This window comes from Mobula hypostoma, chromosome 1, assembly GCF_963921235.1.
Source record: "Mobula hypostoma chromosome 1, sMobHyp1.1, whole genome shotgun sequence".
Lineage (NCBI taxonomy): Eukaryota > Metazoa > Chordata > Chondrichthyes > Myliobatiformes > Myliobatidae > Mobula > Mobula hypostoma.
Genome location: NC_086097.1, coordinates 155,010,960 through 155,029,079, shown reverse-complemented (window position 1 = coordinate 155,029,079; position 18,120 = coordinate 155,010,960). Strand labels below are relative to the sequence as shown.

Below are 18,120 nucleotides of genomic sequence, written 5' to 3'. Positions count from 1 at the left end.
TCTACGTTCCAGGATGTCCATGATTTCATATCTGCCTGCCCCACCCGTGCTCAGAACAAGACATCATGCCAGCATCCTGTGGGTCTGCTATGTCTGCTGCCTGTGCCCCACCTCCCCTGGTCCCACCTCTCAGTGGATTTCATCACTGGGCTTCCCTCATCTAATGGAAACACTACCATTTTGGTCATTGTGGATCAGTTCTCCAAGGCTGCCCATTTCATTGCCCTCTCTAAACTCCCACTGGCTCATGAGACTGCCACCCTCATGGTTCAACATGTGTACAGGCTCCATGTCTTCCCTCAGATAGTGTCTGATTGTGGACCACAGTTTACTTCTCGCTTTTTGAAGACTTTGTTTTCTTGTAGGAGCCATGGCCAGCCTCTCATTTGGTTTCCACCCCCAATCCAAAGGCCAGACTGAGAGAGTGAATCAGGAGTTGGAGACAACCCTGCGCTGCCTTGCCTCTTCCAACACCATGTCCTGGAGCTCCCAACTGGTTTGGGTAGAGATTGAACATAATAATCTCCATTTGTTCTCCATTAGTATGCTTCCCTTTGAATGCTAGAAGACATTCTATCCACTGCTCTTCCCTGACCAGGAGATTGATGTAGGAGTTCCTGCTGCTGTACAGCTGATCCAGCACTACAAGCGCACATGGAGATGAGCTGGGACTTCTCTGCTGCACGCCCAGAAACAACGTGCCTGGCAGGCTGATCATCTCCGCTGACATGTGAGGCTTTCAAGCCAGGAGTGGAAGTCTGGTTGACATCAAGGGATCTTCCCCTGAAAGTTGAGAGCTGCAGATTGGCTCTGTGCTATGTGGACCATTTGTAGTGGAAAAGGCCATCGACAAGGTATCATATAGATTGTGTCTGCCTGCATCAATGAAGATCCACCCAGTATTTCATGTTTCCCAGCTCAAGCTGGTTATTGCCTCTCCCCTAGACCCAGTCACCCCACTTCCCCCTCCTCCCCGCTTGGTAGATGGTTCCCTAGTCTATACTATGTGGTGCCTCCTATCTCACCGGGTCTGGGGTACGGTCCAGTACCTTATGGAGTGAGAAGGGTATAGTCCAGAGGAAAGCTCTTGGATCCCTGCAAAGGACATCTTGGACAAGTCGCTCATCCAGGACTTCCAGAAGACCCAGGTCTGTGGTACCTCAGGAGCTGCACCAAGGGAGGAGGGCCCTGTCACAACCATGAACTGGGCTGCAGGGTGTACAGGCCCCTGCAGGCGGGGTGAGCAGCAGACTGGTTAATTGTGCTTTTGAATATTCACGTGTCAGCTAATTACTATGGCGGTATTTAACTCCCTTCTTTCGTTGTAGCTCTTGTTGAGACTTGAGCAAAGCACAGTAACATTACACTGCCTGCTTGCATTCGGCCTTGCCTGAGAAAGTGGACTATCGAGTCGAATGATGCTGAAGACTAGCAGTATTCATTTTATATTTAGAAATTACTTTCAGCCGGAGTGTTGGCATCCAGTTTTCATGAGAGTTTTAGTTATTGGCCCTGTTTGGCTGAGTGTTATGGTTTTTTTTCCCCTTTAAAATCCTGTTTGCTTTAAAATCTGTGAACTATTGACCCGCTTCAGTATCTCTCCCTTTGCACTTGGGCCATATCTGAACATACTGACAGAGAGAGTGCTATCTTGTCAGTGACTGTGTTTTTTCAGATGAGGTGGTAGCTCTTTGTGTTCCTGCTTATCTCCTCCAGCAGCTGTCTTCAGTCTTCACACTTTCTTTCCCTAGCCTAGATCCCTCTCCTCTATATTTTTCCCTTTGTATCTTTGCCTGTCTTCATCAATCATTCACCTGCCACAGTATGCCAGCTCCACCCCTGCACCCTTTCCCTGTCTATCATCTTATATCCCTCCACATCCACTAATGACCTGGGACTGGTGTTTCACTACTCCCCAGCCCCTCTTTATACTGACCATTATGCCTCTCTTCTCTCAGGACCGATGCAGGGTTTCAACCCAAAATGTGGACAATTCCTATCATCCCTCTATGCTGCTTGACCCACTGAATTCCTTCAGCAGATTGTTGCTCCAGATTCCAGCATTTGCACTTTCTACAAAGTGCTCATATTTGCAGTCTCATGGTGCTATTTTGAAGAAAAGCCAGAAAGTTCACCCCAAAATCAGGGAGACAAATTATCTGATAATGATCACGCTTTCATTGTGGACCTTGCCATGGACAAATGTGTTGTTCTGTTTCTCGCACTACAACTATAGCCATACTCCAAAGCGTTTCTTTAGCTGTAATATTACATGCCTGAGGTCATTGAAGCAAACATAATTCCCTTTTCTTTCTCTTTCTTTCTTGATCTCATTCTCTTTTGTTTTTTTTCTTTCTGTTCATGTGCTAATACTGAGTATATACATTATGTAAATCCTGTCTTTAACTGAAAGCTCAATGCGCTGCATTCACTTTAACTGTGAGTACTATTTTCAGTCCATTTTCATTTAATATAAAGAGATTATCACAAAACAGGTTGTACCTTTTATTGGGCACAGCTTTTTGCTTAGAACTGCGCCTAATAACAGGGTGCTTCATGTGCAGGTCAGTTGATTCAGCTCAGCTGTGAACTCAGCTGTGTTCATTCAATAAAAAAGCAAAAATGGTACTTATTTTCAGCAAGGTGCCAGCTGGTCCATAAATTTAGCCTACTTCAGACTGATCAGAAGCCTGTGGCAGTTAATTGTAAATGCAAAATATTTGGTATCGGGCAAGAGATCTTTCAATGTGTTCTGATAGAGCGCAACCATTGGTGAGCACCATTGCAAGAACAATAATTTGTTTTACCTTGCTTTGTGTAGCTTGCATAAGGAAAAATTGTTTCAGGTATATACTAAAATGGAGTGATCCAATATGCTTTCCTCCATCATCACAGAGAAGTTAAGTTGCATAACTCTGCTGGTGGTGGGAGAATATATCAGAACATAATTAATTCTTGTCCCTTATGGATTTGAACAATCAATTTATTGATACAAGCAAATTGTTTAAAAACTTTCATACCTTAATTCTGCTCACAATGTTAAAAACTCATGTTTTATCTGACATTAATACATCCACCTTGATCACCTTCCTTCCAGCCCGCTGATACATTATTTAATGATGCATTGTCAATCAAAATGAATTTGTAACATATTCCAACTTCACGGTGATTTTTTTTCAGAGCGATTGGTAAAGATGAGGATTGAAGTTAAAAAGTCAAGTGATGTCTTCACCATTTAGTTCCATGCAAGGTACAAGTGCTCCTTGTACCTGGATGGGAAGTTACTTGTATTGATTTGTTATATTTGCATGTACCAAAATACAGTGGAAAGCTATTCTTGCATAACAATCAAATCATTACACAGTGTATTGAGGTAGAACAAGGTAAAACAATGACAATGCAGAACAAAGTGTAAGATCTACAGAGAAAGTGCAATGCAGGGAAACAAAGTGCGGGATCACGAGGTAGATTGTGAGGTCAACAGTCCATCCTATCATACAAGAGGTCTTGTCTGTTCAATAATCTAGTAACAGCGGGATAGAAACTCTCCTTGAGCCTAGGGGTATGTGCTTGCTGACTTTTGTATTATCTTCGTGATGGGAGAGGTGAGAAGAAAGAATGTCTGAGATGTGTGGAGTCTTCGATTATACTGGCTGCTTTACTAACGCAATGAGAAGTATAGATAGAGTCCATGGAGGGGATGTTGGTTTCTGTGAGGAGCTGAGCTGTGTCCACAACCCCCTGTAGTTTCTTGAGGTCACATGCAGAGCAGTTACTGTACCAAGCCTTAATGCATCCAGACAGAATGCTTTCCATGGTGTATTGATAAGAACTGATAAACATCAATGGGACCATGCCAAATGTCTTTATCCTCTGAGGAAGTGGAGGCATTTGCTAAGGTTTTTTTTGACCATGACCTCAACATGGTTGGTCCAGGACAGGCTATCGGTGATGTTCACTCCTGAGAACCTGAAGCTCTTCACCCTCTCAACCTCAGCACCACTGAAAGTGCACTGTCCCTGTGTGTAGTCAATGACCAGCTCTTTTGTTTTGTGACATTGAGGGGAAGGTTGTTGTCATGGCATCAGCTCACTATGCCCCCTAACTCCTTCCTCTACTCCAACTCATCGTTACTTGAGATACAATCCACTACGGTGGTTTCAACTGCAAACGTGTAGATGAAGTTAGTGAGGAATCTGGAAAGTCAGCCATGGGTGTCCAGGGAATATGGTAGGGGATGAGGTTATTTTACAATGGTGCAATGAATAAATGTGTAGCATTTTTAGCCTTTTTCTTCTGGGTTATTGCTCTTTTCCATTCACTGTGGTGAACTGGAGAGATTAAACAATAATGGCTGTCTCTGCCTGTAACTACTCCCATCTCACAGCAGTCCATTGCAAATATGCTACCACTGCACAGGGCCCAACCCTCACTCTCCCTCCATTCCTACTATCTGATTTTCCACATGATTTCACTTTCCTCCCACCCTAGATCAAATTTGACCAAGGGATGATTGAACTTTTTGTGATGTCGATGTCACTGACAATACCTGCGATGATGAGACACATTCTTGAACCAATGCCATTGAAATTATTCTGAGAATGGAGATGCCAAGTATGATCCCAGAGATACATGGGCAATACCAGCATTTAGGTCAAATGATAGTAAGGAGCATCACTCTATTACAGTATGGGAATAGCATATGCCTTGGTGAGAACCATGCAGTTGGTGGGTTCCCTACACCTGGCTGTCTTGCTGATTGAGGCTGCAGATGGTACAATGCACCTACCACAGGCAGATCTGCATGGCATCCTCACCAGTTGGTTCATTGTGCCATCATACCATGACTTTAATGATGGCTGGGGTCCATTTCAAGGCACCTCTGGTTTTACCATTCTGTCCCCGGGATTATACTTGGCATCTCCTTTCCACAATCAGTTGGCCAAAAATGGTTTACTAATGTTGTTTGGCCTTCTCACATTCTGAACACTACTTCCTATTTTCCAATATATAGAAAGTGAGGTGGCGAAAGACCACTTATTCTCTGAGTTCTCATCCTGCCCATTGTACTCTCACTTACTGCGAGCTTCTAAAGGTTTATAAAATTATGGGGAGCATAGATAGAGTAGAGAGTCACAGTCTTTTTCCCAGGGCTGGGGTGTCTAAAACTAGTAAGCATAAATTTAAGTTGAGAGGGGACAGATTTAAATGGAACCTGAGGGGTAAGTTTTCTACACAGTGTGGCAGTTATATGGACTGAGCTGCCCAAGGAGGGGATAGAATTATAACATATGAAAGACATTTAGTCAACTCCATTGGTAGCAAAGGTCTAGAGGCCAAACTCAGGCAAATCTGATTAGTGTAGACAGGCATCTGATATGGATGAGTCGGGATGAAAGACCTGTTTCCATGCAATGTGCCTCTCTGAATCCCCATGGATAGCTAATAGTTCTGGGTATTAACCAAGAAATCAAAAGATGAATTTCATTTATTTGTTTAATCTAATCGGATCCAGTGGTAGCCATTTAAATTGGTTTTTTGAAAATAAAATCATCAGCGACTCTGCTGAAGCTTTTTGTGAAAGCACCACCAGGATGCATCTGTCACCGATCAGTTTATCTATGTTCAGCTGCACCTTGGCAACCAGCCCGACCCTAGATTCCAATCAGTTGCGAACATAAGTTCTGGTTGTAACTTAATTCTTTTAAAGTAACAATTAATTAACAAAAAATATGGCATATGTTAAATGCTATTCTTTTTAAAAATTATAGCTGTGCTCAATATAGAACATAGAACATAGAATAGCACAGCACAGTACAGGCCCTTCGGCCCACATTGTTGTGCCGACCCTCAAACCCTGCCTCCCATATAACCCCCCACCTTAAATTCCTCCATATACCTGTCTAGTATGCCACAGGTCTGAGTATTTTTAATACTTTACATGTAATGACAGCATCAACTAAGTCACAGGCTAAGGGATAGAAATGGCTAGAAGTTAAATCACTTCACTGTTTAGTTATTGAGAGATTGTGATCAAAACCTCATTAATACATTTCTTGGTAGATGCACTAGTGATGCAAATTAATTCCAAGTGTGTGTATTCCTCATCTAAACCATATTGTGTTTGACTGCAGACTGCTCCAACATTTATGGTCTCAGGTTCTTAGGCTATATATTTTTTGTGTGACTGTACTTTACTGCTATCTTATATTTTCTATATGTGCCTTGTGCTGTGTATGACTGTTGGTACTCAGTTTTACACCAGAGTAACACTGTTTCATTTGGCTGTATTCATGGGCATTCATGTGTGGAAGAATGACAATTAATCTTGAACTTGAGCTTACAATGGAAATATTACAAGCACAGTTTCTTTGAAGTACAGGGGAAACTGTATTTATACCTGTTTATCACTATGAAGTCACTTTGGCGTGAGCTATACCTTTGGTTGAAAATAGGATTACCTTAATAGTCCAGCGTTGACACTGACTACTCTGACACCGATAGAAGGAATCAGTATCTTTTGTTTGGGGAAAATAGCACTTCAGGGATTGTATTTAATTTCAACCGACTTTCTAGTTCAATACGAAGAGCGCAGTACAACTGGAAGAAGTGTATGACGATAAATTGAAATTAAATTTTTCATTGTTTTCTTTGAACAAAGTGAAATATTCCAACCTCAGATGACATGATTGAGACTATCTTAGGAACTGTCTGCACACAAATTTTCTACTTCATTTTCCTACAGCACACTTTGAAAATAATTTCATTGTACTTTCAATGAATGACAGATCAATGAGCGATGCTATAAGAATGTAACTTTTATTTTTGGAGCATAACTGTTGTAATATACAGTTTGCCACATTATCTACAACATTTCATCTAATACTTAGCTAAAGGAATAAATTTTCAGTGGATGAGAAGGGGTGTTACTCCTGAATTTGTTGCTGCAATGCTGCCCTCAAGATAATAAAAAGATCCAACATGAAGAAGCCTGTTAAAAGCAAATTATGTACAATATATCTACAATCATGAAGTAAGGAATTTCAGTTACTGACACAGCAAAGCATTTATATTTTTAAATTGAACATTTTAAACTTTAAACGTGAAAACAATTTTACAATTTTGAATTTTTTCTGTGAGTATTAACAGAAAAACAACTTCTGTAATATATTCAGTCTGATGAGGGCAGGTTTCAGCAAACTCTTGTGGGAGGCTGGAACTATGGAACTGCACATAATAACAGCCTTCAATTGTGTCGTACATCACTTCAAGTGGATCTCTGCTCAAAAGGAGCACAAAGGAGCTAAGTGAAAGAGCTGGGCTTTCTTTTATGTTTCTGGCTGTCACTGTTTCAAGGCAGCATGTTGCAGTGAAATGCGTTGGGGTGCAGTGCTTATGCTTTTCAATGTGTACCATGTATTACCTGTTGACTCTGATTCTTTTACAGGCTGCAAGAATGTCCACTATGACTTGGTCTTTCTGCTGGACACTTCCTATAGTGTGGGCAAGGAGAATTTTGAAAAGGTCAGGCAGTGGGTGGCCAACTTGGTGGACACTTTTGACATCGGTCCTGATAAAACCAGGGTAGCGGTTGTAAGTTACAGTGACAAGCCACACACTGAGTTCAACTTAGGTGCCTATGAAAACACAGAAGATATCAAGCAGGCTGCAGCAAGCATCAGGTATCGACGTGGGAACACCATAACTGGGGAAGCCATTGGCTACATCACTTTGAATAGCTTCTCACAATGGGAAGGCGGAAGACCCAATAATCCGAACATCCAGAAAGTAGCAATCCTCCTGACTGATGGCAGAAGCCAAGATGAAGTCTTGCCAAATGCCACTTTGGCTCACTCTGCTGGCATCAGGCTCTTCGCTGTGGGAGTTGGTGATGCCCTTGAGGAGGAACTGGAAGAGATTGCTTCCGAACCCAAATCTGCTCACATGTTCCATGTTACTGATTTCAATGCCATAGACAAGATCCGAGGAATACTACGGCAGAGATTATGTCAAAGTAAGTGGTTGCTGTTTGTTACTTGCTGGGGCACATCAGGCAAGATGTTACCTGGAGGTTTTGAAGAAGCATGTGCATACTTACAATGTTTGAGCATTCATTTTCTGATATAAGAACCTGCCATTATCCATTGGTTAACTGTTGTCAAATTGCCCAAAGCAAGGAAATATAAGAGAGCAAAAAAACAAAGATTATCCTTGATGGAGGGTCCTGAGTTCCAGGTTTAAAACTACTTGTCTAATTTAAAGCAATGCTGCTCAAAGCTTGCTGACAGATTAGGCTACTGTTGCAGGGATTGGGGTGTGGTACATGAGCTGACAGCTGGAAGGGTGGATGAAAGGGGCTGTGAATTCTGGAGGCTCTTCCTCGACTCACAAAAGATGTTGTAAATGTAAAAGCATTTGCAGAACAAGGAGATGAATTTCAAGGTTGCATATAGTATGCATATTTAAATATACTTTGTACTTAGAACTTTGATGATGGAATGAGAGCCATGTGAAGTGCAGCTTGTACACTGGAATGGCTTACAAATTCACTGTATATTTTTGAGTAAGTGTATACACTTACTGTTGTTCTGATGTGCATTCCAAGCAATTCATTGACTAGCCTATTATTTTTATGCAGTGAATGGGCACTAGAAACAAATACTCTATTTTATCTTCATTTCAAAATTTGCTTGGAGTTCCTGCTGCTCATTTTCTGTTTAGCTGAATGATTGGTCCTTTTTATGTGCACAAACAAAGTTTCATGCTGAGTTACTCTACCTAAAGCTGGAAAAGACGAAAAAAATGAACTCTCTTCTATACCATGTTGTTGGAGTTATGTTGGAGCTCAAATTTGGATTGCAGATGTACTAACCATTTGTCATTCTTGGCCAAAAATGAGTAGGGTAATCAAAACTATTTCTGTCTATGATTTATTTTAAGTGCCACATAGTCAAATGAAAGCTAATGACTGTTCTTTCCATTTTCAATGCATGAGAGCATCTAACTACTAGAGAAACGAACAAATTATTTAAAATAAACAATTAAAAGGCACTGCATTAACTTCCAAGGCAACAGTAGATTTTGGACAGTTAGAAATCATTTTGTCTCAATGATGTCAAAAACATGGAGTGTGACGTTTCCACGATCTGTTTTTTTATGTGGATTGTCTCACCCGTAGGATATTTGGAAAAGGGAGTAAAATAGTTTGCCAGCTCTATTTTGTTCATGGCTGTCTCCTTTAATTACTTCAAAATTTTACAAGTTATTTCGACTTTAAGTGTGCTCTTTGTTCTATACTGTTTTAGAAGGTGGTAATATAGAAGGCTAGAAACAGCCTCTTTGGTATCAAACCCACACAAGTTCTATACCATACACCTGGTATTCTTTTAGTTTAGATAATGCAGCTATCTCACACATTTACATTTGAACTTCTCAGTCCCTTTGCCTATCCATACCACTCAATAGCTTTAGTCTATATGGCTTTAAATTCTTCCCAAATATAAAATCATATGTCTTCACCATAAATTGTTTGTGCCTTTGTATACAAGTCTGTTCACTTGAAGACTTTTTGAAATTCCAGCCCTGGTTTAAATCATAATTACGTGCCGGCGTTTCTTCTATCCAATTCCACATCACCATATACAAGTGAAGAAAATATGCAATGAAGATAAACATACTTCAATTATCCATCCATATTCAGCTACCTCCACTCCCCACCCACATGTGAAGAAGGAGAAGACAAAGGATTATTGCTAAACTTAAGAAAGGGCACCACACATAAAAGTTGCTGGTGAACGCAGCAGGTCAGGCAGCATCTCTAGGAAGAGGTACAGTGGACGTTTCAGGGCACACTTTTTTTTAAACATAGAAAGGTTCAAACAGGGAATTCAGCTATCCGAGTCACCAATCATTTTAAAGTGTAGAACTACCACATTTTTTTTTCTTACAAAGAATTAAGACCGTTGGACCATAAAACATAGGAGCAGAATTAGGCCATTCAGCCCTTTGAGTCTGTTGTACCATTCTATCATTACCCTTACTAATAAAGAAGCCATCAACCTCTACTTTAAATATACCTTCACTTTAAAGTATTCAAAAATTGGACAGTAGATCTAATAAAAACTACAGGATGAGGTGAAGGAAAGTAAAGTTAGGATGCTTCATTGTTTAAATTTACACCAAAGCAAACTCATCAGGAGATTATCTCCTTTTACGTTATAATTTTTATTATTCTAGAAGATGATATTAGAATAGCATAACCTGATCTCTGTAAACAGGTGGTGCCTAGTGCATTTGAGATGATAATTATGCAATACTGATGCAGAGTTATTTTGCATTTGTTAAACTGTTAGGAAACTTACCATTAAAATCCTATTTTAAAATTTAAATGCCATCTTTATGAGATCATTAGTATGATAAACATTTTGTCTGTCATTGATCCTGAAACTAAAACAACTGAAGAATGAAGAATAATATCTGTACATTATCTTTACAAAAGTGAGGATGTATTAGATAAAAAAGACCTTTCTCAACCCAAAACATTGACTGTTCATTCCTCTCCATAGATGTTGCTGACCTGCTAAGTTCCTCCAGCATTTTGAAGTTCAAAGTTCAAAGTAAATTTATTACCAAAGTATATATATACCACTATATACAACAATGAGATTCATTTTCTTGCAGGCATACACAATACATCCATAATAGAATAATAACCACAATAGAATCATTGAAGGCCAACACCAACTTGGGTGTTCAATTGGTGTGCAAGATACAAACTGTGCAAATACAAAAAGAAAGAAATAATAATAATAATAATAAATACAGCAAATAAGCAATAAATATCGAGAACATGAGATGAAGAGTCCTTGAAAGTGAGTCCATAGGTTGTGGGAATTTCAATGCCAAAATGAAGTTGAGTTAAGTTATCCTCTTTGGTTCAAGAGCTTCATCGTTGCGGGTAGTAACTGTTCCTGAACCTGGTGGTGTGAGTCCTGAGGCACCTATATCTTCTTCCTGATGGATGCAGTGAGAAGACAGCATGTCCTGAGTGGTGGGGGTCCCTGATGATGGATGCTGCTTTCCTCTGTCAATGTTTTGTGTAGATGTGCTCAATGGTGGGGAAGACTCGACCTGTGATGGACTGGGCCATATCCAATTACTTTCTGTAGGATTTTCCGTTCAAGGGCATTGATGTTTCCATACCAGGCTGTGATGCAGCCAGTCAATATACTCATCTATACAAGTTTGTCAAAATGTTAGTATCCACTGAATCTCTTATGTTTATAATTAATCCCACAGTCCATAGTACTGTATTTTTTGCCAGGTATTGCTATTTGCAATAGGAAAAGTAACAAAAGGGAGAGCAAGATTGGAAGCAAATTTTCAAGCATTTGATTGTGAAATGTTGTAGCTCTGAAACTCTTCAGTCATTAGCTTGAATGCAGATGTTAACTTTTTGTTTATAAGATATTGCTAATTGTTTCAATCTAAAGGCTCAATATGAATAAGAATATAGCTCAGCCATTCACAACTCACCCCAGGTGATTCTTTTTGATTCTTTTACGTACGTTAACATACTTTGAAATTACTCATGCAACCTTGCCTACTCTAATCAGTGCAACTGAGTAACATCTGTAAATTCAACAGCTGCCAGCAGCCAGTCACTTCTAAGCATTTGACCAGTCAGCTAGGCCTGACTGTACTTGGTGCAGTCACTCATAATGGAAAGATTGACAATTATATTGTTAGATATTCCGTTTACCTTTGGTATTCTGGCACACCTTTTTCCCTTTAACAGCAATAAATCATTTCATGCACTTAGGCAACTGCTATTTAAATTGTACCCTCATTTCCCCAAGATGTAGGCTTTACAGCAGAGGGAAGTTCAGGTAATTAGCTAGTTTCTCTCCACCTGCCCTTTCCTTCACCCCCTCCCCATCCTTATCCCACACCTGTCCATCAGATGAGAAGAGATTATGTTAAAGAATGACCTCTCATTATACGCTGTAAGAGAAAAAGAGCTATTAGTTCTGACAGCCTGTGCTCAGTGAGGCATGTCTCTCTCTGTGTGCATACCAACATTTTGCTTAAAGGGATAAATTACCCAACAAACTGCGCTCAGTTGGATTCAGACTTTGAAGATTTAATCTAAGCAAGGTTTTACCAAAGTCAGCTGGGGCATGTATTTAAATTGAAGTCTCATTATTAAATTGACAGATCTGTTGTGCTTTCTTGGCCGGACTCAAGATTTCATACATACACAAGAAACTAAATTTGGATAATACACAAAGTTAGGCCTAGGTTTGTGATGTGCAATTAGCTGGCACTCATTTAACCTGATTTAGGTTTTGTGCCACCTGTTTATTAACATGATTTATCCATGAACTTGGTGCTAAGCACACTGCTGGTGCATTCCTAGTGATAGAGTCCTACAGTCATACAGCATTGAAAGAGACCTTTTGGCCCACCATGTCTGTGCTAACGATCAAACACTCACCTACACAAATCCCATTTCTCCTCCACCCACCCCTAATATTATGTCAGCTTTCAGAGTGATCTCACTAATCCTGTTTTCCCAACATTTTTCCTATTCTCTCTTGTATGATGATCAATTACATACTGATTAACCTTTCCCCCACATACACCAGGTGCAATTTGCAACAGCAATGTAACCAGTGAAATGGCTGACTCTAACTTGGGAGTAGAGCACCAAGAGAAAAACAATGCAGACACTGAGAGAATGTACAAGCTCCATACAGACAGCACCAGTAGTCAGGCTTAAACCTGCGTCACTGGAGCTGTGTGGCAGAATCAGAAGTCCCTGAACCACTGTTTATGAGTATTTAGTCCCACTTAGAGCCATACAGGTTGGTGTAGGAATAGAATTTTAAACCAGCTCGTATTAGACTGGAGACAGATGGATTCTTTTCTTAAAGGACGTCTGTAAATTTTCAAGGTAAGGTGAAAATTGCAAGTCATATTTTGTTTTATTACCAGCTTTTTTTCCATTCAAATGGCTTTTTTTGCTGGTCCCAGTTGCCCACATTCAGCCCATAACCGTCCAAGTCCCTACCCTCCAACTAACTATCAAAATACTTCTTAAATTTTGCAGTTGGACCTACCTTGATTACTTTCTCCGTCAGCCTATTCCAAGTATTTACTACCCTCTGTGTAAAGAAATTACCTCTCAGGTCTCTTTCAAATCTCTCTTCTTATCTTTTATCTGTGCCCATTAATTTTTGGACTCACCTGCTCTGGGTTTCTCCACATTATTTATATCCTTCTTGAATTTAGAAGCTTCTGTGAGGTCACCCTTCATTCTCTGATTCTCCAGGGAATAAACCTTTCCCTAAAACTCAGGGCCTCTAATCTAGGCAGCATCCTCGTAAATATCTTCTGCACCCTTTCCAGCTTGACAACGTCTTTCCTATAACAGGGTGAAAAAAGCTGTGCACAATACTCCAAGTGCATTCTCACAAATGACTTGTGTAACTGCCACATGTCCCTATTCCTAAGCTTGATGCCCTAATCGATGGAAGCCAGCATGTTAAATGTCCTCTTCACCACCCCGTCTACTTGCACAGCCGTTCTCAGTGAACTGTGTACTTATACTCCCAAGTCCCTCTGTTCCACAACACTTTTGTCAGTACCCTGCTATCCATTGTACAGCTCCTGCCCTGGTTTGAATGCCCAAAATATGTCAACTCACACTTATCCAAGATGAAATCCATTTGCCATTCCTCAGCTCATCTCCTTAACTGATCGAGATCCCTGTAATTCATTGTAATCTGATTCACTATACCCAAAACCTTCTAATCTAGTGTCATTAGCAAACTTGCTAATCATGCCATGTACATTCATATTCAAATAATTTATGTGAATAATGAATAAGGAGTCCCAATTCTGATCCCTGGAGCACTCTGCTATTAACAAGCCTCCAACCATCATTCTCTGCTTCCATCATTGGGTCAATTCTGGATCTCCTTCTCTAGCTCTTCCCGAATCCCTTGCAACGTAATCTGCTAGATCGGTCTCCTATGCAACACTCGCCAGAGGTCTCACTAAAGTCCACATAGATGATATCCCTACCTTCATCTATCACCTCCATTTCCTCTTTGAGAACCTCTGAAAGATTTATCAGACATGACCTTGCATGCCAAAGTTGTACTGACTGTTCCAGGTCTGGCCTCAACTATCCAAGTCATGGTGGATCTTGTCCCTCAGAATTCCCTCCAGTAATGTCCCAATATCTGAAGTCTGGATCACTGGCCTGCAATTCTCTGGCCTGTCCTTCTTGTCCTTCTTGTCCTTCTTTAACAACAGAAAAACATTAGCCACTCACCAGTCTTCTGGATATTTGCTAGTGACTAACAGAGAAGCAAATACCTTTAAAAGGACCTCCACAATTTTTTTCCTGACCTCTCATAAGGTCTAGGTGTGCACTTGGTCATTCACTAAGGCTGCAAATACCTCCTTCTTCGTAATGTGCTTACTATACGAACTCTTACACAGGGTGATTGATATGTCCGTGGTCTAAGGTAGAAGGAGTCAATTTTAGAAAACCTAGCACATTTATTTTTCAACATATTCTCCTCCTACATTTACACACTTAGTCCAGCGGTTGTGGAGCATACAGATCTTGGACCTCCAGAAAGTGCCCACAGATGGGTGATTGATAAGTTTGTGGCCTTAGGTAGAAGGAGATGCTACAGCTCTCGTTACATGCACATGCAGGTCAACTCATCTCCTTCTACCTTAGGCCACGAACTTATCAATCACCTCTTGCAGATAGAGTCATAAAGCAATACAGCATAGAAACTTATTACCTACATTTCTTTAGCATCCATGATATTCTCCTTAGTAAACATCGAGGAGAAACAGACGTTAAGAATCCCAACCATCTCCTGCGGTCTCACATATAATGGTCCCTAGGCATATCTAGTCTCTTCCTAGTCAAACCTGTACTATCAATATAACTGAGGAAACTGTTGGGATTATCTTTAATCCTGCCTCCCATCTCTATTTATACTCTCTTTTTGCCCTCCTGGTTTCCCTCCTAAGTCTGGTCTTAAACTTTTTAGATTTGTCAAGGGATTCATTTTTTCCCAGTTGCCTAATTGCAATGTTCCTTACCTCATGTTCCTTCCTTCTGCTTATCAGAACCTCGATATCTCTCATCAACCGTAGTTCCCTGAACTTTGGTATGTCTACCCTTCACCCCCGATTGGGGTGGCAGATTTGAACACGTTCTCTGGATTACTGTGCACTCAATATTTTAAACCTTTAAATTGTGAAGACAGATTGAATTCTTCTTCAGTGTTCCCTCCACTTCTGTGGGGTTTGAAGAGGGTGATGAGGCTACTGTGGGAACTACAGATTGTGCCTAAGGATAAAATGGCAGGGAATAGATAGTTTGAAAAGTGGTGCACTTTTTCCATCATTCAAACATGGGTTGTATGTGCTCCCCATAAATTACCTTGAGGTTCACAAAACCATTCTGACAGGTATATGGATAGAAAAGGTTTGGAGGATTATGGGCCAAACACAAGCAAATGGAATCAACTCAGACAGACATCTTGACCAGTATGGATAAGTTGGGCCAAATGGCCTGCCTTTTTTTTGTGCTGTACAATTTTATGAATGCTTCTTCTTACTTTAAGCAGTAGTGAACTAGAGATTCCAGGAGTCAGTGGGGATATAGCATGTTTTTCAAGGACATCTTGAGCATACTCCTTGAAACTTTTACTCTGCCTGCCTGCCTGCTAATGCCATCCTGTGACAAGGGCTCAGAATAGAAATGCCTCTTTCAGGAATCTAGTGTCAGACATGAATGATGTTGTCTGCCCAACGTAACTGATGAGTGTAACAGTGCTGGGGATATTAGCTCAGGAGAGGATATAGATGTTGGTTCATTTATCTTCCAGTGTATCTGAAGGATTTTGCAAAGACAAAATTGGAGATGTATCATATCTCAATTGCCTTGAAGTGTCTATTATAGGTGCCCAGTACTCAGAAGAGGGAAAGGGTTAATGCTGCCCAGTAGATTATGAGTTTTATGCCAGGTGAGAGGTTTTGTTTTTCTAATAGCCTATTCTTTAATCGGCCAAAGGCAGTGCTGATATAATGATAATGATTTTAATCATCATTATCTTCCTTCACCAAGATAGAGGGAAGTTGTCCATATTTTTCCGAAGTCCTGCTCTGGCAGGGTGAAGTTACGTCTCTACCAGTCGGGGTGTAAGGTGCTCCTTCCCTCCATGAGCCTGAGGTCACCCTTGGGCAAGGTGTGGCACCTGCTTCGCTGCCATCCCCCAACCCCAGTCAGTGTCACATGAAGCCAAGGGAGCAGGTGTTGGATGGTCGTATGAGCAGCTAGTGCATATCACAAGTCCTGTTTATGCTGACGCCAGGCAGACAATCTCTGAAGAGTAATAATGGCTGGGGTCACTTGTCTTGTAAAGACACTGCCCAGAAGAAGGAAATGGCAAACCACTTCAGTAGAAAAATTTGCCAAGAACAATGATGGTCATGCTAACAAAAGGGCATGATCTTAAAACTTAGAGCTCAATCACTCATGGGCTTGATTCAAGAAATACTTCCTCACACAGTGTGTAGTACTTCTTGATATACAGTGTGTAGCTGAAATCTAGAACTTTCACCCCCAAACATTGGTTGAATTACTCAGTGGTAAAGCTTTTGAAGTAAGAGTCATGGAAACAAGGCCAGTAGATGGAATTGATAATCTGCCCATTAACCATGATCTAGGTTAATGTTAGATTATGCTCAGGGGTACAGTAATCCAGTTTATCCTTTCAAAAGAGCTCATCTAAAAGAAGAAATAACTTTAAGTAGGCAAGATTGCTTCCCATTCTTTATTTATGTCTGGTCTGAATTGGTTAAAACATTTTTAATTATGTGTATATATACATTTAGTTTGGAAACAACTGTATCATAGGCACAGATATATGGTTTTGTAGGGGTGCAGTCTTTCTGCTAGCCATTAATAATGTGGGAACTGAAATTTTCCCGTTGCTACGCCCTGAGGAACAACTCCATCAATCACATTCATGTGAGATTTTAACTCCTCAACGGAAACCATTTGATGTCACATTGAAAGATATGCTTGGTATGATTTCCAGTTCAACAGTGAGTTCCTCTGTTAGGAGACAGAAGCCGTTTAAATTGGACTGAAGGTCAAGCATACTGTATCTGAAGTGTCGTAGTATTTACTAAAGTTATTTAACACATCAATAAAATGCCATTCGACTTTCAAACAGGAGGTTATATGCTTTGGTCACTGAGTTGTCAGTTATTTAAATAAAAGTGTCATTTCTGCTTCAATAACATCACTGTTGAGCTGCAAGAAGGAGCTTTGATTCTCACGTGCCCTTGACCCTGATTCTATCAGCTACTTGGTCTTTTCCCCCAGAAAGCATCGTGAACTGCACAACAGCACTTATTCATTTCTAAGTCAGACTTTTTAAAATTATATTCAATTATTGTCAAGGTTATGTTTTCACATGAGTCTTTGGCTGTGTGTGTTATCTTCCTGTTTTAAAGCTGCTTCCTAATGCCTGAATTGATTTCTAAAGCAAACTTTTTGAGCCCTATATCTGCAATCTTCAGTTAATTCCATTTTCTTCATGATTTCACTGCCTTTTAATTCCATGAAGGAAATTCAAGATCCTGGCTGATGCCTCAAAAATCAATTGACAATCTCATTCGCACCTCTCTTAGGTAATATCAAACAGTGAGATATTTGATCCTGTATAATCCACTCCTTTAACTTCATAATATAGTATCTTACCCTCTTCCACTGAGGGGAAGGATAGTTTGTCCTTCATTTTGCAATTTTCTCCTTTTATTTTTCAAACCATAACTGGATTTTGAAGCCTCTTTAATGATCCAGTCCTTGAACTTGCTCCCTACTCTTTGATGTTAAAACAACATTGTGAGTCAGAGTCGTGGAAAAGTACCCACACCAAAACAGGCCCTTCAGCCCTTCTAGTCTGTGCCCAACTATTTAAAATGCCCACTCCTTCGATGTGCACCAGGACCATAGCCCTCCATACCCCTACCATCCATGTCCATCCAAACCTCTCTTAAGCGTTGAAATCAAGC

The 18,120-nt window shown here is 40.5% G+C and overlaps 1 protein-coding gene across 1 annotated transcript in view; it reads left to right on the top strand.

Moving 5' to 3' along the window:
* col22a1 (collagen, type XXII, alpha 1) overlaps nt 1-18,120 on the top strand; it is a 328,136-nt gene that overhangs the window by 34,002 nt on the left and 276,014 nt on the right. Inside the window, exon 3 of the mRNA XM_063048837.1 lies at nt 7,448-8,014. Coding sequence (XP_062904907.1) covers nt 7,448-8,014 — 567 coding nt within the window. The remainder of the gene's footprint in view (nt 1-7,447; nt 8,015-18,120) is intronic.